Source organism: Pleurodeles waltl, chromosome 3_1, assembly GCF_031143425.1.
Source record: "Pleurodeles waltl isolate 20211129_DDA chromosome 3_1, aPleWal1.hap1.20221129, whole genome shotgun sequence".
In the NCBI taxonomy this organism is placed as follows: Eukaryota; Metazoa; Chordata; class Amphibia; order Caudata; family Salamandridae; genus Pleurodeles; species Pleurodeles waltl.
Window position 1 is genome coordinate 470,109,409 of NC_090440.1, and position 23,885 is coordinate 470,133,293.

General features: G+C 42.9%; 1 protein-coding gene across 3 annotated transcripts in view; it reads left to right on the forward strand.

Moving 5' to 3' along the window:
- SV2B (synaptic vesicle glycoprotein 2B) overlaps nucleotides 1-23,885 on the forward strand; it is a 506,854-nt gene that overhangs the window by 346,521 nt on the left and 136,448 nt on the right. For all 3 annotated transcript variants that reach the window (XR_011201358.1, XM_069222743.1, XM_069222744.1), the window contains 2 exons: nucleotides 9,368-9,501; nucleotides 20,172-20,261. Coding sequence is in view for 2 of the 3 variants with exons in the window: in XM_069222743.1 (XP_069078844.1) it covers nucleotides 9,368-9,501; nucleotides 20,172-20,261 (224 nt within the window). In the remaining variant the exon portion in view is untranslated. The remainder of the gene's footprint in view (nucleotides 1-9,367; nucleotides 9,502-20,171; nucleotides 20,262-23,885) is intronic.

A 23,885-nucleotide genomic window follows, 5' to 3' on the forward strand; every position in this document is an offset into this window, starting at 1 on the left:
ATGGTAATGATGGTGAATTTTTGGGGATGATGCTGGGGAGGCTACACCTATCCCCAGACATTGGGATTCTAATGGCAGGAGATTTTAACTGTGTAACTGTGTTTTGAATGCTGAGTTGGACAGAACCCCACCCTGACAGGGCACTAAGCCAAGGGAAACAGCAGCCTTGAGAATGTTACAGGATAGCCTTGGTCTTATAGACATTTGGAGGAGCCAGAGCCTGACTACTCCGGCCTATTCCTGTTACTCACTGGCATCAGACACGTATAGCCGCTTGGACTATCTATTTGCACAGGCATCAGAAGCACAAAATATTACTGGAGCCCAATATTTGGGGAGATACTTGTCTGACCTCTCGCCACTGTTGGTCACATACTCGCACCATGTTCCTCCCCCTCCGATGACATTATGGCGCAGGAATGCTCCATGACTTGAAGATCAGGTTTTCAGGGACAAGATTAAAAAGGGCCTGATGAGTTACTTTAAAGACAATTGGGGATCTATCAAGTCTATATCTATATCAGTCCCTGGAATAGTACGCGATGAAAGTAGTAGTACGAGGAGCTTGTATATCAGCGACAAAGGCTATATGAAACACTCTGGAAAAAGATATGTCCCTTCAAGAAAAGCAAATTAACTACCTTCGAAAAGTCTCTTTCGACGGGGTCCATAAGGAAATTGGAGTGGAATGCCCAATGTCAGAAGGTGGGAGTGATATGGGTTCGGCTGGACAAACATAACCAAACAGTTGGTCGCAGCCGATGGTACCGGGAGACAAATCCAGTTGACTAGTAGTACACCTAATCAAAACAGAACACAACCTCCAACCAATCATAGAATTGCACGATGACCATGGAACACTAGTCCACACACAGCAGGCTATTAATAAGATATTTGCATCCCAACTACAGAAGGTTTACATGGACGACCAGAAAGAGACAGTAGTTCAAGGGATACCTACTTATCTATAAACAACCCCGCTCCCGAGACTGACCGCGGAAGCTCGTGCACCATTAGCGACTCCGATCACTCAATTGGAACTCTTAGAAGCAATAAGGGCTTTTTTTTAAACCAGCTAAATCTCCAGGTCCCGATGGCCTCCCAACTGAATTTTATCACCATTTCTCTGAAACTGTGGTAGACAGGCTACTAGAAGTATACAATGAGGCACTGGAGAGGGAGAACCTGCTGGGCTCCATGAAAGAGGCTCTCATACTGGTGATACCTAAGCCAGATAAAGACCCAACCGAACCTGGCTCCTACAGGCCCATTTCAATGTTGAACGTAGACCTTAAGGTACATAGTCACGTGTTGGCTACACAGTTGCTGCATTCTCTCCCTCAGTTGGTGCACGAAGACCATTCGGGATTCATTCTGCGTAGATATACTTTACGTAATATTCGTCGACTGGCTCATGTGATGCATTCACTACAGAGGGAGGATGAAGTCTATGCCCTGACCTTTTTGGATATAAAATAGGTGTTTGATACTGTTAGTTGGAGGTATGTTTGGAGGTGCTGAATACAATGGGACCAGGCGCACAATACGTTAAATGTGTAAAACTTCTCTGTAAGACCCAAAAAGCAAGGGTACATACAGGCCGCACAGTCTTGGCAGCAATAGAGCTCAGTGCGGCACCCAACAGGGCTGTCCTTTATCGCCCCTGATCTTTGCTTTAGCTATGGAGCCGCTGGCGTGTAGACTCCAACAGAAACTTAGAGGCTGGGGAATACGGGTTGGAGCAGTGGAGCACATTGTCTCCCTTTATGTGAACAATACATTACTCTATCTGAGGTGGCCAGCAGAATCGGTCTCGGGGTTGCTGGCTGGACTTGAGGCATTTGCAATGGCCTCTCGCTTCAAAGTGAACAGAACTAAATATTTTCTTTCCCCTTAGGGGGATTAGTTGGCACCTCTGCGGAGCGGCTCCCACAGGTAGACTTACAGTCGGTAACAGATGGGATACGATACCTGGGAATGCACATCACTTTGGACGAGGCCTCCCATTATGAAAAGAATATGGGTAGAGTGATCGACGGGTTGAAGAGATCCATCCAGTTCTCGGACACCCTGGGACTTTCCATGATGATCATGATAGCCCTCTTAAAGATGGTGGTGCTGCCGAGATGTCTGTACATTATGCGGGGCACTTTCTATGAGATACCGCAGAAGACGTTCCGCAAATTCGACTCCCTTCTGGGGAGCCTACTTTGGAACGGGCGGAGGAGCAGGGTGAGTCTTGACACCCTGCGGAGAGAGAGAAAATGCAGAGGAGTTGAATTGCCAGACCTAGAATTATACTACCTAGTGTCACAACTGCAACATGCACTGAGTTGGTTTGATCCAGACCCGTGTTGGGAGCGATCACTCTTACAAACTACGGATAATATGCAACTTCTTGGATTGTTCTTGCAGGGGGGGGGGAACGTCCCGACCACCTGCCCCCACCTGATACGCCTAATGTCAAAATTGTGGGTGAGAACCGTACCAACTATTATACGGAAAAACCCTTACGCTCCCGATCTCGATATATGGATCAATGTCAGTAGAGCACTGGCAAAGGGGTGGGTGTTTGACACTGGCTGATCTGTATCCGAATGGGCGGTTTATATTCCTTCAGGACACTATGGAAACTTTTGCGCTAGGAAGGGGATAGTTCCTTCAATGTGCAAAACTAGCAGCCATGGCGAGACAGCTATGGCCAACATTCCCGGAGGCTCCAGACCTCACACAGACACTCCATTGTCTATTGTCCATGGCAGGAGGGAGTACATTAGTGACACACTTATATCGAGCATTACGATCGAATTGGTCAGTGACACAATAAAAAATATAGATGAAATGGGGGATGGAAAGCGAAGAACCTCTCTCCCCGAGAATTGGTCCGAAAAACATGAGGATGTTTGGAGGGTATCAGTTTGTGCCAGATTGAAACAAATACAATACAACATAATACAGATGACCTACCTCTCCGCCAGAAGACTTCAGAAGATTTACCCGGCACAGGATTCTAGATGCCCAAGATGCCTTGACCTAGAGGCCGATTTTTTGCATTTGATCTGGCTGTGCCAAAAGGTACGTACATATTGGAGGGCAGTCACAGATCAGAATAGATCGACCACTGGGTGGGACATTCCTCTAATTATCAATGGCTGTATCCTAGGTTTGTTGCCTCACGATCCAAAACGTAAGCTTAGCATGAGATTTGCAGTACTGGGCCTTACAGTAGCTAAAAGACGAATTGCAATACACTGGATTAGATCTCAGATCCCAACTAGGGAACGCTGGCTGGGGGACTTGAGAGAATGGGCAGAGGTGGAAGAAGTACATATGAGACAAACGAGTAAGGACGTCAAATTACCAGAATTGCTGCTGGCTTGGGGACACATGATACAGGAACTATCGGGGCTATGCAGGAGCAACGAACAGGACTAGCCTCCCCACAGTCCCAGCGAGGGAGTGCGATATGAGATAATAACATCAGAATATATACCTATAGATTAATCCACGATCTAGGTCGATAACCAACTTAGGCAAGGGAAAAAACAAACAAACAAAAAACGCACCATCAGATTGAAAGTGAGATTGCAAGGTATATATTTTCTTTCTGGTAACAAGGGTTCTGGCATGGTGGGGGGGGTTTGGGGTGGGGGAGGGGGGATAGTTGGGGATGATGGGAATCGACATACCTATATGTTTATCTCTCCTATTTCCCACAAAGGCAAAAAGACGACAATAGTTGAACTGTGATGGCATTCCATAAATGATGTTTGAGTTGTGCTATTGATCACAGGGACTGCATGATCGTTGTTGAATTTAAGTTGTACAGTTGTGGAGTTATATTGATAAAATAAAAAACAAATGAAAAACAAAAAACAGGGATTAGTCAATTCTACATGTTTTTAGAGGTCAGAGCATTTACGCTGGGTGCGTGAACAGTGCTAACGTTTTCAGAGTCAAAATGTGTGTGGGGACACAGGGTTACCACACAAAAGGCCATTTCCTTATAATTGACAACAATGGTAGTAAACCTTAGGCGTATGAACACAGATCAGCAGTACATTTTATTGTAGAGTGGATTCCTAAACCTTTATAAAAAAGATTTTACTGGGCAACGAGGACACCAACAACTAATCAAAAGGTTCGAGCTATAAAATGCATGAAATGTATGCTAGCACCATCTATGGACCTCTCTATTATTTGTTTGCATTATAAGCTTTTATATTTAAATGGACGTGCAGTGAATGGCCTTGCAGCGGAGCAGGACTGTGATGTATGTGTCTGAAGGTGGATGATGCGAAGATGTAGAAAGCTCAGCTCAAGAACTGTCACCAATACTTTCCGAAAATAGTTTGGGCAATCCTGTGACCTACCTTTACTTATACAAATGTAGGGAGTGACTGTAAAATATTTGATTTACCCATTAACATTAGTTAACCAAATAGGTGTAATAACGCTGAAAATTGACTGAAATGTTAATGTGGCTAGGAAAGGACTTTCAAGACCTATATACCTAGGGCCTAGTCAAATCCGACTGTATTGGGGTCGATATTTGCGAGTATCACATTCTGCATTTTTTCTCTCCTTGAATAGAATTACCCTTCTTTTCCTGAGTTTTCGTTAGATCACTTACAAACGTTGTACAGTTAATACCCTAGCCATAGGCTAATGTTATGTTATGGGTTAGTTAAAACGCGAGTTTACTGATAATTTAATGACATGTGACATGGATTCAGTCCTCCAGAATGTATTGTAGTATGTTTAAAGTGTATACTTTCAGAATACTTTATGAATATAGTTTTGGAAGCAAAGTCTGAACGATATAATTTCGGTGATAAATGATTTCCAAGTTCTCTTAAAAAAGAACCGATCATACAAAAGACCAACTTGAGAAACCTATTACTCATTATTTAGATTGTTAAAATATTGGTGGTAAAGCTGAGGGTATTTCTCTCATACTCATTTATATAGGGCACCCTCACAGAATACCTAACAATATATCTATATATCTATCTATATATATATATATATATATATATATATATATATATATATATATATATATATATTCCTTTTTAATATAGCCATTCCATATGTATCTTGTACAACGAATAATACATATCAGTTATGCATGTAGAGTTGAGCTCTAAGCAAGAAGGGCGACAGCCCAAAGGGAGACAAACAGAACATCAACAACGAGCACAGAGATGCTAGGTGCCTAACGAATAAGATGGTAGTTTTATATATGTCTTCTGTATATAGATCTGTCTTGAGTGTCTTTCTAAATTGCAGGAGAGTAGGAGCAAATTTGTGATCAATCAATCATCACTCAAAGAATCTTTATTCGTTTTTTAGATAAAAATCATAAAATCACAAAGTCACAATTTAAAACAATAGACAGGCGTTTAGAAATAATAACACCAGTGTGAAATAGGCTACAACAGTTAAGTGCATTGGTTTAGCAAAGTGTTTTCTCCATTGCCATCATCCTCCATAAACTTCCGGCTTCATATGAGACAGTTACACAAAGACCGTTCATCCCAAATGCCCAAAACAGGCCTACAAACTTCAATACAATCCATTAAAATGGGAAAAACATGACAATAGTGAAAGATGAGCTACTACATCAAATGCATTAACTGAGCAGCTACCTACTTCCAATAACATTACCCCTCTATCAATTTCGTATTGCGTATGGGCATTTTGAGAAAGCAGCAAACACTGAAACAGATATGAGGACTAACTAAAAACTGAAAGTACCTTAAAGGTTCCCCACACTTTATAAAAGCAGAGGATCTTAAGACCTGCTTAAGACAAATGACGATACAATTTGCAGGAGAACATAAAGTGCAATAAAGATTGCTCTAGCATTCATTCAGAAGGGTGCAATGGTAAATTACTGTGCCATGCATTCGCCCCATCGAAAAAGCACAACAGGCGCGAAATGGAGTTTGTACTTAATCTAAAAAGCAGAGACCCAGTCCACCATGAGAGCCCCAAAGTTAAATGGAATAGCAAGTCTCCTGTAACTAGTGTGATAAAATAGTTGCGCGCATAGTGCTTGGTAAAATCCTCCTCCTTTTTTCGTGATGAACTAAGCTCTACATATTGAGACTTTACCTGCCTCTTGTAATGTTTACTTAATGTGTCAGGGGCAGAAAACATCTCAGGGAGGCCAATGTCAATGAAACACTTTCTAACAGAGCTCAACCAGGGGATGGAAAAAACATTGTCCAAGCTAAGACAATCTAGGATCAATTCTTCATTGAAGCTCGCTTCAGAGTTAGACCAAACAATCTGCCACAGCAGGAGATGACCATTGTAATTGTGTCTGGAACATATGCTAAGTTGGAGTGTAAAATAAAGTGGGGCTTGCTGGCAGGAGATTTAGTAATCTCTTTAAAATCCTGGTTTCCTCCGCCTGTATGGGGGAAGCATTATGGTACCCCCAAACCACTGCTCCATAAAAGGTGTATGGACACACTGAAGTGTAAAAATCATGATGAAGGTGCAATTAGTGCTTCCCTCCACACAAGATTAAATAAGGACCTGGCTGCCCTACTCAATATCATGCGAACTGCATTCTCTTATGGTTGTCAAGAATTAGAAGAATCAAAAGTGACACCCACATAACAAAGCAAATATTCTGTACAGAGCACAGAAGATGGTCTGAAAGCTTAGGGAATGACAGATGTCTCCTGTCTGGTCCACAGGCAATTAATTGAGGTTTACCATAATTGGTTGGTAAATCTAAATTGCCCATAAATGAAACAAAAGATTCAACCAAAATGTGCAAGGCACAGGGCGTCCTAACCATTAAAACACTGTAATCAGCGTATAATATTCCCAGGATGAATGTGTTGGTACATCCCTGATAAAAAGGGACAAGTGGGTGAAAACCCATCAGCGTTTTCTCTGGCACAGTCATTTAGCACCTTTGCCCCCAAGGCAATTCAGTCTCTGAGCACAACATATCTTGAGACTGCGAGTCCCCACCACCCCCTGCAGCAAAAGGTAGTGCCTTGAAGATCTTGGGCTGTGGGATAGCTGCAAACGCTTTAAGCACGTAGACCAGTCACCAGATGCAGTCAATTCAGCCTCCAGCCTTGATGTTTCTTGGGACTGCGAGTCCCCGCCGCCCACAGAAGCAAACATTAGTGCCAAGAAGATCTTGCGCTGCAGGATAACTGCAAGTACTTTTAGCAAGCAGACCAGAGTCCCCAGGTGTGGGCAATTCAGCTTCCGGGCACAGTGAATCATGGGACTGTGACCACAGCAGCATCAATAGAGCCTTGAAGGTTTTTTATCAAAAGGAAGATGATCCAGAACCTGGGTGGAAAGATAGAGATAACCTTCTTTCTGGTCTTTTGTTTCATGACCAGTGTTGTTTCGTCTAGCTGTCTACACAAAACAGCCCGTTTCTTGTCCAGGTATGATAGAGTATTGTTTCTTTGCGCCTAGTGTTGCCGATGAGGTAGGCCTGGAAGGAAGCTGGTGAAATTCCTTCAGCATTTGGTGATGTGGTTTAATTTTTTGAAGTTTTTGAAGACAGCTTGTACAATACCTCTTAGGGCCGTAGCTTAGGGAAGACTGTGGGGTTTAACATTGTCCCCATTCAGATTGGAGAGGATCAAAGCTTGCACTGTTGAGCTCCACTTTAAGTAGAAAGGGTTTCACTTTTCTCACACATATTTTAGAGATCTATCACACACATGAATATAAACAAGGATGAAGTAGCTGTGACCTCTGAATTTTTCTATCTATATATGTATTCCTATATATATATATATATATATATATATATATATATATATATATATACACACATATACATATACTGAACAATACACCTTATTTGCATTAATTATGATATGTCATTGAGCTAATTATGATACATTATTTGGGGTTTTGTACATAGTGTAGTAGAACCACTTTGATTGGAAATTAACAGCTTTTATCTTATTTTATTGTTTGTAATTATTATGATAATTGATTTGTGCCTGCAAGTGTTACAAGTCTTATTAGTGTCCATGTTAGCACAAAACAACATACGTGAATTATTGTTAAGGCAGCATTTTGTTATTAAAATGCAGGCCTATTTTAGTTAATTGCATGTTAAAAGATGGCTGCACTATTAGTTTGCACTAGCATGAAATGGAAACAAATGATGGCTTTTAAATTATGTATATAAGATGCCGTTTTATCAGCTAAGTATGTCCAGTAGAAGGCGTTTGCCGAAACGCGTTGACATTCTTTGCAGGAAACTATGGGGGTCATTACGACCCTGGCGGTCATGGACCGCCAGGGCCGGGGACCGCGGATGCACCGCCAACAGGCAGGCGGTGCATCCAGGCCAATTCTGACCGCGGCGGTAAAGCCGCGGTCAGAAAAGGGAAACCGGCGGTTTCCCGCCGGTTTTCCCCTGGCTTGAGGAATCCTCTATGGCGGCGCTGCCTGGGATTCCGACCCCCTTACCGCCAGCCTGGTTCTGGCGGCTTTGACCGCCAGAACCTGGTTGGCGGTAACGGGTGTCGTGGTGCCCCTGGGGGCCCCTGCAGTGCCCATGTCAATGGCATGGGCACTGCAGGGGCCCCCTAACAGGGCCCCACCAAGATTTTCAGTGTCTGCATAGCAGACACTGATAATCACGATGGGTGCAACTGCACCCGTCGCACCCTTTCCACTCCGCCGGCTCCATTCGGAGCCGGCATCCTTGTGGAAGGGGGTTTCCCGCTGGGCTGGCGGGCGGCCTTCTGGCGGTCGCCCGCCAGCCCAGCGGGAAACTCAGAATTACCACAGCGGTCTTTTGACCGCGCAGCGGTATTCTGACGGCGGTACTCCGCCCGCCAAGGTCAGAATGAGGCCCTATGTCTTAATTACATGGAATAAAGCTGAAGAAATCGTATTTCGAATATTGATTTGTCCTCATGAGTCGGTGAAGGTATCAGTGCAGCCGTCTGGTGTATATCGTTCCATTAGTTTTATATATATATATATATATATATATATATATATATATATAAATCCTTAGCATAAGAAAGCGGAATGCTCTATACTTATAGTTGTACACCCTATCAAATTGCTTCTTTTTTGCTATATGTTGTGTCCTTGCATTGGGCTGAAAGCTGTCTTCAGGTTCTCCATTTGTGTGACAGGCAATCCCCCATGTTTGCAACATGTAACTCCACATTTGTTTGAGCGGTAAATCCCCATTTGTGTGATCTGTAATTCCACATTCGTGTGATAAGTAATGTTCTAGTTGCATGACAAGTAATTCCCTTTTTCGGCTTACTTGAAAAACAGATCACGTTAAACAGAGTTATACATTGCATAAAAAGAATTTGATCCAATTTTCTTTAATTTTCAGGTTGGGGATTCAGTATGGGAACCAGTTACCATTTCCACAGCTGGAGGGTGTTTGTTGTCATATGTGCTCTGCCTTGCATAGCTTCAGTGATTGCCCTGAAATTTATGCCAGAAAGCCCGCGATTTTTACTCGAGGTAAGATATGAATCACAAAATGTTAATTGCACGTACAGCTTTAAAATGTTACTCAGCAACAGTTCAATGTGTGTCAGTCTGTATAACATTGCAAATATTTTCTGTTGGGAACTCTTAAATTTGGGAATTCTTATTTTCCTATGAAGTACAAGTAAACTGCTAAAAAGATCTGTCCAGTCGTGGCTGCTGCAAGGAATGGGTTGGGGGCTGGTGGGAGCTGCTCGCAGGGGGCAGTGAAAAAACATAAACTTGCCTGCCCCTCTGTGATCCACCATTCCTGCTCTGGTGCAGACGGTTGGCCAAACTGACACGCACACTTAGAAGCGCACCACTACTCTTCCTCCACTTGTTGACTTGGAGGAGGCTGGCCCCACCCTGCTGTACGAAAGTGGAAAAATAAATTGATAATAAAGTACTTTTGTTACCCCTTTATTTTTCTGCTTTCAGCAGCGGTACAAAGCTTCTCCCCCATAGCGGAGAGGCTGCCCCTGGATCTAGCGCTTGAAGTTGTGTTAACTTAAAGTGAAGTACTGCAGGGGAATGAGTTTTTCTGTAATAACAACTATTTCATATAACGTGCACGTTTAAATAATAGTTCTAAAGTAACTGTTATAAAACTATACAATAAAATATTAACACAATGTGAGTTATGAGTCGGGTAGTAATAGGTCTAGGAGCAATTTGGCAATTTTAAACATTTATTTAAAAAATCTTTGCCATACTCCTTGAATTGGCCACGATTTTATAAAATATCAAACATTCAGTAGAAATTGTTTTATACCTTTCTGTGTTATAAACAGTATTTTCAGGCAATCTTTCCCTCAAAAACCTTTTTTTCACAGGAAATTCTCCCTTTCCAGCTTAGTTATGCAAATTTTACAACTTGGAGAAGTTGAAAAGTTGTGAGTCCATTAGAGTTGCTCGACATTTAACTGAGCTGTTTATCAACCGATCCTATCTCTAGGTCACAAAAAAACAAATCCATCTTATTCCAGACTATGAGATGTACAATACTTCAGAGGAACATGCACTTTTTTACTTTTACCTCTTAAGTAGACTGCTTAATTGTTTTCCCTCATTACTGGCGTTGCTTGCACGTGTATAAAAATGGGAAATGTATAACATGTGAATGTAGTGTGTGTGTTTCACTGTAAATGAGTGAAAGGTGATGTCAGTTTGGGCAGTGTGTACACAGGTGTAGACAATGGTGGTATCACTTCAGGTTCCTCTTTGTCCAAGCTGGACATGAGTGCTTGCATAACCCTGTGGTCAGAGTCACCAATTCAAACCTAGAGACCTATTAGCTGTGAGAGGCTTATCATCTCTTTCCTATGTTCAGTTTGTCTTGCAAGAGGGAAACCTCTCATGGTTCCTGTGACACAGGATGTTGTCTAGCAATGATACCCTTCTTTTAGAGAGCTACCACTTGGCCTCTTTAAACTGAATTGACCTTATGCACCCTAGCCGAGAAATCTAAAACACTGAATAAAAACAAATCAACATGCATAAGGGAAGTGAAACTGCACTGTGAGGCAGATTTCCCCTATATGTGTCACTGCAGACAAAACAGTGAACCAGACTGACGGACCTGTGAGTGACCACTAATGTTATAAGACCTACCCAAGGTCAATGTCTAACCCTGCAGAATCCCCTCTATGCCAGGCTACTTGTGCACAATCACCAGGCTACACGTGACAGTAGTTTCATATGTGCAGCCCTCACAAGTGTGCTTACACATGTGAACATAGGTTCCTGTGTTACCAGCCAAGTGCCCCATACCATATCTGCCTCTCAGTGGCCTTATCCTAAAAAAGCGGACTATTAGACCACATGTGCACACTTACTTGCTCGCAGTGGCCTTATCTTGTAAAGCGGACTGCTAGACCAGTCAGCCCTGGGTGGTCTCCTCCAAAACGTATTGCCTTACTCCTCCTGTTTTTGCTGAATTTGTTTTGCTTGGCTTTAGGATACTGCATACTTTACTACTGCTAACCTGTACTAAAGTATTTGGTCTTTCTCCTTTACATATGGTGAAATTGGATAACACTCAGTTAGCACATTGATCTTGCTTGTAATTCCCTAGTAAAGTGGCACTATAGGTGCTCCAGGCCTGTAAATTAAATGCTACTAGTGGGCCTGTAGCACTAATTGTGCCACACACTTAAGCAGCTCTCTAAACATGTCTCAGGCCTCTCATTGCTGCCTATATTTGTAAACTGCCATTTCAACTTGGCAAAATAAACCTTTTTGCCAGACCTAAACCTTCATTTTTAATAGACAAACGTCCCCCCAAGGGTAGACTCAAAACAGCCCGTACGTCAGGGTGTATTGTACCTAAAACTTTTGCCATGGACTTTTGAGTTTCAGATGTCCTAATAGTGAAAAACTTCTTAAGTTGATTTCACTATTGTGAGTCCTACATCTCCCATATGATAACAATAGGTTACCTCATTACACTTTAACATTGGGTTATCTCATTGCATTTAATAAGATATAACTTTCAATTGGGAGCAGGTGGCAATCTCATGTTTGGTCTCCAAAAAAATTATAATTCAAAATGTTCTTTAATGGTAAAGTTGGATTTTATGTTGCAATTTTGAAAATGCCACTTTTAGAAACTGGCATTTGTTTAGCCTGCATCCTATGTCATATGACAAGGTGTAGATAGCAGCTGGTCTTTGTGACAGTAAGACACAGGGGAATAGGTGTTGTCAGGATGGGCCATCCTTACTTGATTGTGGGGCGGAGCTGTCACCTACCTCACATGAACCTCACAAAGACTCTGCCTAGGCACAATCACAAAGGGTTTCACACCAGTCTTTTGTGCCTCTACACAAACTGGGCCAGGGCAGGAAGCCAAGAAATTCCAAAACTCCTGGGGGTTGAACACTGCAGTACCTTTTCCTACTTCAAAGTTGGCACCAATTATAACTATTGGACCTTCAGATATAACTCTTCAGTACAACCTTAGAGTTAGTCTTAGAAGGACTGCTGTGCTGCTCTGCTGCAAGAAGTACTCCTACTCTGCTTCCCTGCTGCCTGAGTGAAAAAGACTAGACCTGCATCTTGAACCCTGGACCCACAGAGTGACTACATGGCTAGTTGGCTGGACTCCTGATCAGAGCGTCAGGGAAAAAAAAAGCTTCAACCATCTTAAACCCAGCACATGGACACTGTCTGCTGTGACTTATTCCACAGGCGGTGCCATCCCAGTCCCGGATCCTTACACATAGGTCTTAAAGAGTGCTGCCAGTCCAGACTTGGTCAAAGCAGTATGACGCATTTTCTCACATCTTCCCATTGGAAGTGCTGTTGTATGACAAATACCCACACTGGATCTCACAGCTCCTCAGAACTACCATTCTGTGCCGCATTTTTGATGCAGGGTCTCACATCGCATCTGGGCAGCTCCTCAGAATCCATGCTGCGTGACACATCCTCATTGCAGAACCTTGCATCAGAGACCTGCAGCTCCTTGGACCCACCACTGCATACTGCATACTCAAGACAGGACCTCAGATCACCCCACAATAGCTCCCGACATGCACAACGCATCCTTGATGCTGGACCACAAAACACTCTGCAACCTGGATTTATGGTACTTTTTTCAGTGGGTGTAACTTGGCACTTGTAGCCAGCTCATGCTCCATCATGTCCAGCATTAACATGTGACTTTGTCCTGGTCGAGCATGACCAGATAACTCCTTTTGGCGCTTTGTGCTTTTAAGCACTACTTTTATCTACAATTTAAAATTGCATATCTCTGATTCTACTAATTAGATTTTTGTCATTTTGGTGATCAAAAAGCAAAAAATCTGGGTGTACTAAATTGGATGAACCCATTTTGCAACACCTGTTGAGAAGCCAGTACAAAGAATGTCCAACATGCTCTGTTAAAAAACAGGAAAAGCGAGCAGGACACTCATCTGCCTCAGAAACAGTAACATACTAGAGATTGTTGGTTGTTTCAAAAAATAATTTGCATTTATTTATTTGTATTTTTTATTGTTGCATAAAACCATAAACCATAAAACGTTCGTCACCTGCTCAATAATCAACGGGAATGATGTTTTACTTTCTCGACTAATCAATGTAGGAAAGTACCATCTTGCCTGGCATGTTACCCCCATATTTCACTGTATATATGTTGTTTTAGTTGTATGTGTCACTGGGACCCTGCCAGACAGGGCCCCAGTGCTCATAAGTGTGCCCGGTATGTGTTACCTGTGTTATGACTAACTCAGTGGTTATGCTCTCTCATTTCTTTCCAAATTGTCACTAACAGGCTAGTGACCAATTTTACCAATTTACATTGGCATACTGGAACACCCTTATAATTCCCTAGTATATGGTACTGAGGTATCCAGGGTATTGGGGTTCCAGGAGATCCCTATGGGCTGCAGCATTTCTTTTGCCACCCATAGGGAGCTCTGACAATTCTTACACAGGCCTGCCACTGCAGCCTCAGTGAAATAACAGCCACGTTATTTCACAGCCATTTTTCACTGCACTTAAGTAACTTATAAGTCACCTATATGTCTAACCTTTACCTGGTAAAGGTTGGGTGCTAAGTTACTTAGTGTGTGGGCACCCTGGCACTAGCCAAGGTGCCCCCACATTGTTCAGGGCCAATTCCCCGGACTTTGTGAGTGCGGGGACACCATTACACGCGTGCACTACACATAGGTCACTACCTATGTGTAGCTTCACAATGGTAACTCCGAATATGGCCATGTAACATGTCTAAGATCATGGAATTGCCCCACCAATGCCATCCTGGTATTGGGGAGACAATCCCATGATTCCCCGGGTCTCTAGCACAGACCCGGGTACTGCCAAACTGCCTTTCCCGGGGTTTCACTGCAGCTGCTGCTGCTGCCAACCCCTCAGACAGGTTTCTGCCCTCCTGGGGTCCAGCCAGGCTTGGTCCAGGAAGGCAGAACAAAGGACTTCCTCAGAGAGAGGGTGTTACACCCTCTCCCTTTGGAATAAGGTGTCAGGGCTGGGGAGGAGTAGCCTCCCCCAGCCTCTGGAAATGCTTTGATGGGCATAGATGGTGCCCATCTCTGCATAAGCCAGTCTACACCGGTTCAGGGATCCCTCAGCCCTGCTCTGGCGCGAAACTGGACAAAGGAAAGGGGAGTGACCACTCCCCTGACCTGCACCTCCCCTGGGAGGTGCCCAGAGCTCCTCCAGTGTGCTCCAGACCTCTGCCATCTTGGAAACAGAGGTGCTGCTGGCACACTGGACTGCTCTGAGTGGCCAGGGCCAGCAGGTGACGTCAGAGACTCCTTCTGATAGGCTCCTTCAGGTGTTGCTAGCCTATCCTCTCTCCTAGGTAGCCAAACCTCCTTTTCTGGCTATTTAGGGTCTCTGCTTTGGGGAATTCCTTAGATAACGAATGCAAGAGCTCATCCAAGTTCCTCTGCATCGCTCTCTTCACCTTCTGCCAAGGAATCGACTGCTGACCGCGCTGGAAGCCTGCAAAACTTCAACAAAGTAGCAAAGACGACTACTGCGACATTGTAACGCTGATCCTGCCGCCTTCTCGACTGTTTTCCTGGTGGTGCATGCTGTGGGGGTAGTCTGCCTCCTCTCTGCACTAGAAGCTCAGAAGAAATCTCCCGTGGGTCGACGGAATCTTCCTCCTGCAACCGCAGGCACCAAAGAACTGCATCACCGGTCCTCTGCGTCTCCTCTCAGCACGACGAGCGAGGTCCCTTGAACTCAGCAACTCTGTCCAAGTGACTCCCACATTCCAGTGACTCTTCAGTCCAAGTTTAATGGAGGTAAGTCCTTGCCTTCCCACGCTAGACTGCATTGCTGGGAACCGCATGTTTTGCAGCTACTCCGGCTCCTGTGCACTCACCAAGGATTTCCTTTGTGCACAGCCAAGCCTGGGTCCCCGGCACTCTAACCTGCATTGCACGACCTCCTGAGTTGTCCTCCGGTGGCGTGGGACTCTCTTGTGCAACTTCAGGTGAGCACCGATTCACTCCACTTCGTAGTGCCTGTTCCGGCACTTCTGCGGGTGCTGCTTGCTCCTGAGTGGGCTCCTTCTCTTGCTGGGCGCCCCCTCTGTCTCCTCACACAATTGGCGACATCCTGGTCCCTCCTGGGCCACAGCAGCATCCAAAAACCCTAATTGCAACCCTTGCAGCTAGCAAGGCTTGTTTGCGGTCTTTATGCGGGAAAACACTTCTGTACGACTCTTCACAATGTGGGACATCCATCCTCCAAAGGGGAAGTTTCTAGCCCTTGTCGTTCATGCAGAATCCTCAGCTTCTACCATCCAGTGGCAGCTTCTTTGCACCCACAGCTGGCATTTCCTGGGCATCTGCCCACTCCCGACTTGATTGTGACTTTTGGACTTGGTCCCCTTGTTCCACAGGTACTCTCGTCTGGAAATCCATCGTTGTTGCATTGCTGGTGTTGGTCTTTCCTGCAGAATTCCCCTATCATGACTTCTGTGCTCTTTGGGGAACTTAGGTGCACTTTGCACCCACTTTTCAGGGTTTTGGGGTGGGCTATTTTTCTAACCCTCACTGTTTTCTTACAGTCCCAGCGACCCTCTACAAGGTCACATAGGTTTGGGGTCCATTTGTGGTTCGCATTCCACTTCTAGAGTATATGGTTTGTGTTGCCCCTATCCCTATGTGCCCCCATTGCATTCTACTGTGACTATACATTGTTTGCACTGTTTTCTATTGCTATTACTGCATATTTTGGTATTGTGTACATATATCTTGTGTATATTTGCTATCCTCATACTGAGGGTACTCACTGAGATACTTTTGGCATATTGTCATAAAAATAAAGTACCTTTATTTTTAGTATATCTGTGTATTGTGTTTTCTTATGATATTGTGCATATGACACTAGTGGTACTGTAGGAGCTTCACTCGTCTCCTAGTTCAGCCTAAGCTGCTCTGCTAAGCTACCTTTTCTATCAGCCTAAGCTGCTAGACACCCCTCTACACTAATAAGGGATACCTAGGCCTGGTGCAAGGTGTAAGTACCCCTTGGTACTCACTACAAGCCAGTCCAGCCTCCTACAATCAATGAAGAGCTGTTTATTTTGCTCTGGCATTTTTTTCGTTGTTTCAAATGTTTTGCTACTGAGACCTCTGCTAGGCCATTCGAATTACGGTGGTATAGCATGACTAATATGTGAATACAATGAATTCTGGAATCCCCAAACAAGAATGTATGATCAGGTTTTGTTAAAAACTTTACATTTCTTTACTTACCCAATATTACATTTGGTTGTGGGATGTTTTTAGAAAAGGTCACAAGTGATTTGCATGTTATTTACAGCAAATGGGCCAAAGACCATAAAGGAATGGGGACCAATTGCGACACAATTTCTCTGTTGGATACGATAGCAAAAATAATTGCACATCTTCTACAACAACGTGAAATCTGGGAGTCAGGTGCAACGTCTGAGACATATAAAGAGTGAGCCACTCCCTTCCACCCTGCGCCTAGCTCTGTGGGCTATTGATTTTTTCATTGCATTTAACTTGGAAGCTGATAGAAGAGATTATGATGTTGTGTTGCTCTTTCCCCTATTTCCAAGCAGCTTTTGATAGAGTGGATTTAGGCTCTTATTGGAAAAATAAAAACAGTAGAGTAATACCCAAGCCATTATCTACATCTCAGTTTCATCTTGGTAATTGGCTGCAGGTCGTGCTCAATAAATTTGGAATAGCCAGCTAAACATTTAACATACGGAATGGCTTAAAACAAGTTTGGATTTGTTGAACTTATGTGTTACAGATTTACCTGATATGCTCGGGAAGACTCTTCTAATGTAGAAAATCATTATTCTGTTCCTTTTATATGTGAATGATCTCCCCGTCATTATGGGAGGTTTTCACAATGGCCTGGGCGTCATTATAATGTTTTTGACTTTTACATACAGCCATTTTTTGGATGGCAGGGTGTGAAAGTAAAACCTGGCCATTTGTCTGTCCACTCTGAAGATGTGGGCGGACACATGGCAAAACGTCTGACTGCCCCTATCCCCCCAGGCTACGGGAGGAGTATGTGAGCAATGGAAACTGTGTGATTCCCATCGCTGGCATAATTATGTTCCTCCCAACTCTAAATAAAGTGGACAGAATGACAGTTTGGCAGAGAGGGTTTTGCATCGCTGTTGCAATGGAGTACCTTTCCAAAAACCTCTAAAGCAAGCCTTAATACACAGCCGTGAAAATGTGATCCTGTACTGTCCTTCTCTATCTATGCCAAAGCCAGTATATTTTGCTGTAGTTTCTAAGACATACGTTTAACCAGGAACTCGGCGTTTGAATTGTTGTTAAGAATGGAAACTCAAGATGTTGTTCAGTTTCGTAAATTAATCAAAACATTTTCCGTTATTTATTTGATGGGTCTGTGTGTTATGAATTGTATTAAGTTGTTATTGCTGTCATATTGATAACGGATTTTAGGATGTATTTTGTTTATAGGGCTTGCACCTCATAAAACGTTTCGTTTACTTCGAACTTTACATTGATTTACTTGTACAATCAAAGTCTGATTTGGTGATTTATTGGTGTGTGTGTGTGTGGAACAAAGGATTCACAGTTACGATCTGGGCAGGATGCATGCATCTACTTCTCTTTGAACAGAGATTAGATTCCAAATCCTCCATATTTGTTTTCTAGTCATTGGGTTATGTTTTGTGTTAATGAACCTACTATGATTTATCTCTAAGGTGGTAAATTAGCAGAGTACAAATTTTGATATTTACATTAGTGATCATCCATCCTGCAAAGTATTAAGGTAAGGAGTGATAGAGCGTTCCGTACCAATAAATTACCTGTATTTGGACGCTCTTGGGTCGATGAATCTTTTGACCAAGTGGGACTCTCTTCACCCGAGATCAATACATTTTCTCTAATCAATAATCAATAACGAACATATGCAATGCCCTGATCAACATAACACTTAACAATTAATCCAGAAAACATTTCGGCGAACCATGACCTTTCGGCCATGAATAACCACACCAGTTTATTCAAAGTTAATGAATTTATTTCCCTATATTAACAAAGCTAGCACAATATAAATGTGTCTCAACACCAAATGATATATGTAAATGAACATTAATAGCTGTCCATAACGGCGGAAAAGATGCAATCTATGTAGCATTTGAATAACAATGCATTCGATAATGGCAACGCAAATCACTAAAACTATAATCTGTAATGAGCTAATTGCATACATTAGTCAGCATAACAAGGTCTCAAATTGCATCGTGCAACAATGATTCCTCATCTAACCTCAAATTAGCATCTGCATGTGGGACTTCATGCAAAAACAATTTAGCAACATTAATTTGGAAAACTCCTAACTAGGGCTCTTATCAAAAATCAGCAGTTGGTTACCTAAAAGAAACACAATGCAATTGTACAATTTCCTTTCATATTTACCAGATCCAATCAGCATTCAAGGAAGTCTTCGTCTCACAGGTACCGTTTCTCGATCAGCATGGGACGGGGCAAAGGGGCAGGGTGGACAGGGCGATTGCCTCACGGCGGCAAGATAAACTACTACTTCATGCAAAGGGGCAGTTCAAAGTTAAAGTCTCTAGGGCAAGAATTATTTAAAGTCTCTTACTCTCGATTAGAGAAAGCATCAAAGTCTCATTCAAAATGGCGTCAAACACCAATTGGCATCGTAGAAGATGGCAAAATGACGAAGTCGGCAAGATGGGCCATAATGGCTGCAATGTCTAATGGCGGGTAATAGCGCGTAATGGCTGCTTTCTTCTCGTGCACCGGGTTTAAATAAACAACAGTTCAAATCCAGTAGGGTCTTCCATTGGAGGGTTCATAGGTTGGCTTCAAATTGTCCAATCAAAAACAACAGTTCTCAAGCTTCTACCTAGGCATACATTATCCTTGGAGTCGGGAACGTAAGTTGCAACATATTTTACCAATTAACTCACTTTCAGAGCTTCCATTGTCCGCACCTGCAGATTGACCTTGGAGCAAAGAAGAAGATGCCAGGCTGGCACGAAACCTTAAAGATAAGCATGTGAACCGATCTCACTGGAAAAGTACAGCTTCAAGCAGAAATACACGTTTATTAGCACATTGGAAAAACACGAGCATCTAAACCGTGAGACAAGGCAACTAGGCCGAAGCCTCCACTAAAGTTATGCTAAGCTAAAACATTTCAAACAAGCAAATCATAGCACACGTTTACGGTTATGTCAGATTAGTACAATTCTAATACATCACGTTATATAAAGCACGCTTATAAGTTGGCAAACTACTCTGAGGGCACATTTGTCCCCGTACAATCTTTATTAGTTCGGTTAAAGTCACACTTGATTATTTCAGCACTACGATTATGCGCTAATAAATGTAAAACCTTCATTTCCGCGTCATCAGGAGCATGTGGCAATGTTCAAGCGTGTTTAGCCTTAGCATGTTACTGCATTGGTTAGACAAGCACTGTGTAAAATAGACAAATGTGATATCTTTTGTATGACAAACAGATGATGCAAATAGTTAGTTTTTTACCCTGGCACTATCTTATATTTGAATGAAAATAAAAGTAAAGTTGTTTCACTAATATATAGAATTAAAAACACGACTGCAAGCTTACTTCCAAGTAGGTCTTAATTTTTCTAATTCAGTTATATTTTTGGTTACCAGATGGGCAAGCATGACGAAGCATGGATGATTCTGAAGAGGGTTCATGACACAAATATGCGAGCTAAAGGAGAGCCTGAAAAAGTGTTTACTGTAAGTGGAGGGCTGGGTTGTGTTAATTGTATTTCATGAAATGCATATTTCTGAGAAGCTATTTGGTTGTGTTGCTCATAATATCCGAGGATAAGTAAATTACCTTTGGTTTGCTGGGTGGGTATCATCAAGGCTAAGAATTTTGCCCACATTTTTGTACATCAGAATATATGCATAAGTTAGGACAGTACGTTGAGTAGATAAGGGCTGCTGGGTCTGGTGAGACTCTTCTGTGATACCCAACCTCCCTCCTGTTGCCATAAAAGGCAATTTAGAACAAGCTATGTGGTAGTGGAAGCAGCCTATGTCCCCCTAATGGCATTACAGGAAGTGATATTGCATGATTTTTGTCATGATTTTCTCGTTGGGGCTCCATCATTCGATCACTGAAATCACAGCGAATGACATCAAGGAGACTATTAAAAAAATTACTAATAAAACATCTTAATGTACAAAACCTACTAGCACTGCTTCTATGTATGCTGCAAAGACCTGAAAATACACTTGGATACAGGGCCGGCTTTAGAGCGGTGCAATTGATGCAGTTGCAGCGGGTGCTGATATGAAGTGGGGACACTGACCTCAGTGGGGCTGTATTTAGCAATAACTTATGATTTAAAAGCACCTGCTGCAGAGTTCCTTGTGCATCCAGCTTTCAGGCAGCAATAACAATGTCAAGATAATTCTTGTGATTAATGTTCTTGCTAGAGAGAAAGACCATATTTATGTCTAGTGGCCTTAAAGTAGTTCAGTACTGCAGATGGTTCAAATGCCTGCTGCAAAAAACAGATCTGTATTTTATGTGGTTAGCTGAGTGAATTAGTAAAGCCAGCTTTTAGCAGTGCTTTAAAACAAATGAAATGTATGGGAGAGAGTGGCTATGGTGAGATGAGAGCACTTTTGCGGGGTGGTAGTGAAAGAATCTTAGGAGGAGGTCATTGGGGGAGGCCAAGCAAAGGTTGCCACACCCGGTATCATCATCTACAAAGCTGGCTCTGCTTGGATATATTGTTGCAGTTATTATTGTTTGTAAAGTTTATATGGTTTTGTGGCTTATGAAATATCTAACAATGAGGCTTCATTTAGATGTGCAATGGCATGTTACCGAAAAATACATGCCATCATGGACAGCTCAATGCATGAGAAAGAAAAGTGGACAGAGTTCAGAAGGGCACCATCATCTGTGGTAACAACTGCCAGTTATCATCAAGAAACTGATAAAGTCAAAAAGTTTACCTTATGCATGGAAGACTGTAATGCCTTGTCATTAACTAAAAATCAGTAAGTCGGGATTTGGTTAATACTGGGACAGTGCTCTGCAACAATTTCTTCAAAGCAGTAGTTGGCTGTTGCATGTGTTGATGCAAAACATGGCTTAGCAGTTATCCTGGACCCTGAGTATCTGTACCAATCGTTATGCATTGGCAGCAAGCAAATATTAACCAATAAATTTATGTCTAGTAATTTCATTAGCAACAACAGAACCCTTCATCTTTCCATTTCATCATTAATAACTGATTTCCATCGGGTTTAAACCAGCAAATGCATTATTACAAGTCTAAAGAGCTATGTTTTTTTTTTCAATGGCTAGAGTGGGACAGAGATGTGTATTGGTTTATTAAAGTGAAATGGCTGCACTAAGAAACAAGGTCAAGGCAGCACTTTGTATATGTGTCAGACTTTAAGTACTGCAATCATTCACTCACATTGGCATATGTCAAAGTGCTAACTGCTTATATGAAAAAGACCTGGTGCCTGCTCTACATCTCCTCTTTACCACCAATATATGTCAGACTCAAATATACACTCTAATTTACTCTGTTTTGCAATCTCAATGCCCCCAAAGCATTCACTCATTTCAACCTCATCTGTAGTTGTGATCTAAATACAACTTTCATGCAGTGCTTAATAGAAGTGATGAGCGTGATGCTTTTGGCTCAGCTCGAGGTCGTTTTGGACATTCGGGTCCAAAGCTAACCAAGCTTTTATGTGACTTGTGCTGACCACACACAGTGTAACCGCATGCACAAAGAATTAAAGCTGAATGTTGGTCCTGGCTCTCTCTGCAGGGTCACCCCCAAACGTTTTGCCTTTTACACTCTACTTTTTGGTGAATTAATTTTTTTGGGCCTTAGGACTGCTAATCAGTGCTTATTTACTTGTGCTCGGTCATTAAAACGTGGCCAAATTATCTTATGCCCAATTGCATATTTAAATTACTTGTAAGTCCCTGGGAGAGTGGTATACCATATACCCACGGCCTGTAAATTAAATTCTGCCAGTGGACCTGCAGTACATATTGTGCCACCCACTTAAGTAGCCCTCCAAAACATTTCCCAGGCCTGCCATTGCAGCTGAATGCAATGTCACACTGCCATGTCGACTTGGCATTTAAACTCCCTTGCCAGGCATTAAAGTCCCCTTTTATTATTTATGTCACCCCTAAGGTAAGCCCTAGGTAGTGTTCTGTGTAATTGAAAGTTTAGACATGTACTTTTAGGTTTTGCATGCCTTGGCAGTGAAAAACTTCAGAATTCATTTTTCACCACCGTGAGGCCTACCCTTACCATAGGATAAGATGGGAGATTCCTTATTACATATAATAAGCTGTAATTCCTAACTGAGAGGAGATAGATATGTCAGGTTTGGCACCTATGAAATTGCAATGATAAACCTCTGTAATGGTGAAGTCAGATTTTTTTTAAATGCCAGTTTTAGAAAGTTGCCATGATCCTCGCCTTAGCCCTTTTGTGCCTGTTGCTTTATCTGGGTCACATGACTGGGAATAACTGATAGTTAAACTTTATAAATTCCTCCCAGTCAGTCACACAATAGAGGGATTAAGCATGCCTGAATGGGCCACCTGCTGGCAGGATGGGGGCAGAGCACAGCCCCACTTACAGCTGAACAGCTTGTGCTCTCCCTCCACTCTAAGGGCCTAGTGACCCTATATAGTCATTGCAGATAGCTTGGCAAGGGTGTTAGGAGATTTCATGTACTTCAACAAACCTTTACAGAGGCTTCTCCTACCTCCTGGAAGAAGGGCACCAGGGTGTAAAAATAGGTCCTTCAGACCCACTCTTCAGTTCACTGCTGGACCTGTAGAAGGACTCTCGCAGGCCTGCTTACTGCTGTGACCCTCTGATAACTCTGCCAAACTGCTACTCTACCTGGAAGGACTGCTTTACTGCCTGGATCCTGCCTCGAACCCTCACAGGCCTGCCTTGCTGTTGAGGCCTGCATCTTCTCCTGTGCCCAGGACTACTAGGACTAACTCCAATGGTTACTTTGCTGGCCAACTGTTCAGAGCCATAGGGACATAACAGGCTCCCATCATCTTGAACCAGCACCTGAATCCTTAAGAGATATTCCATCTGCTCTGGACCCCTGGTTGTGGTACTAAAAGTGACCAGATTGCCGTTTTCCAAAACTCATTTTAGACATGAGGCGTGACTGTAGACTTTATTTTGTCCAACAGCTCTATGCTTGGAGGCTTTGGGAAGCAGAGAGTGTGAGGAGCATAACTGGTGTCTCATTCCTGTCTTCATCATTCCTTGATCAGACAGGGCACCTGCGGAAGGAACTGGATGGCGTTTACACTCAGTAGTTGTCCAAAAAGTGTTT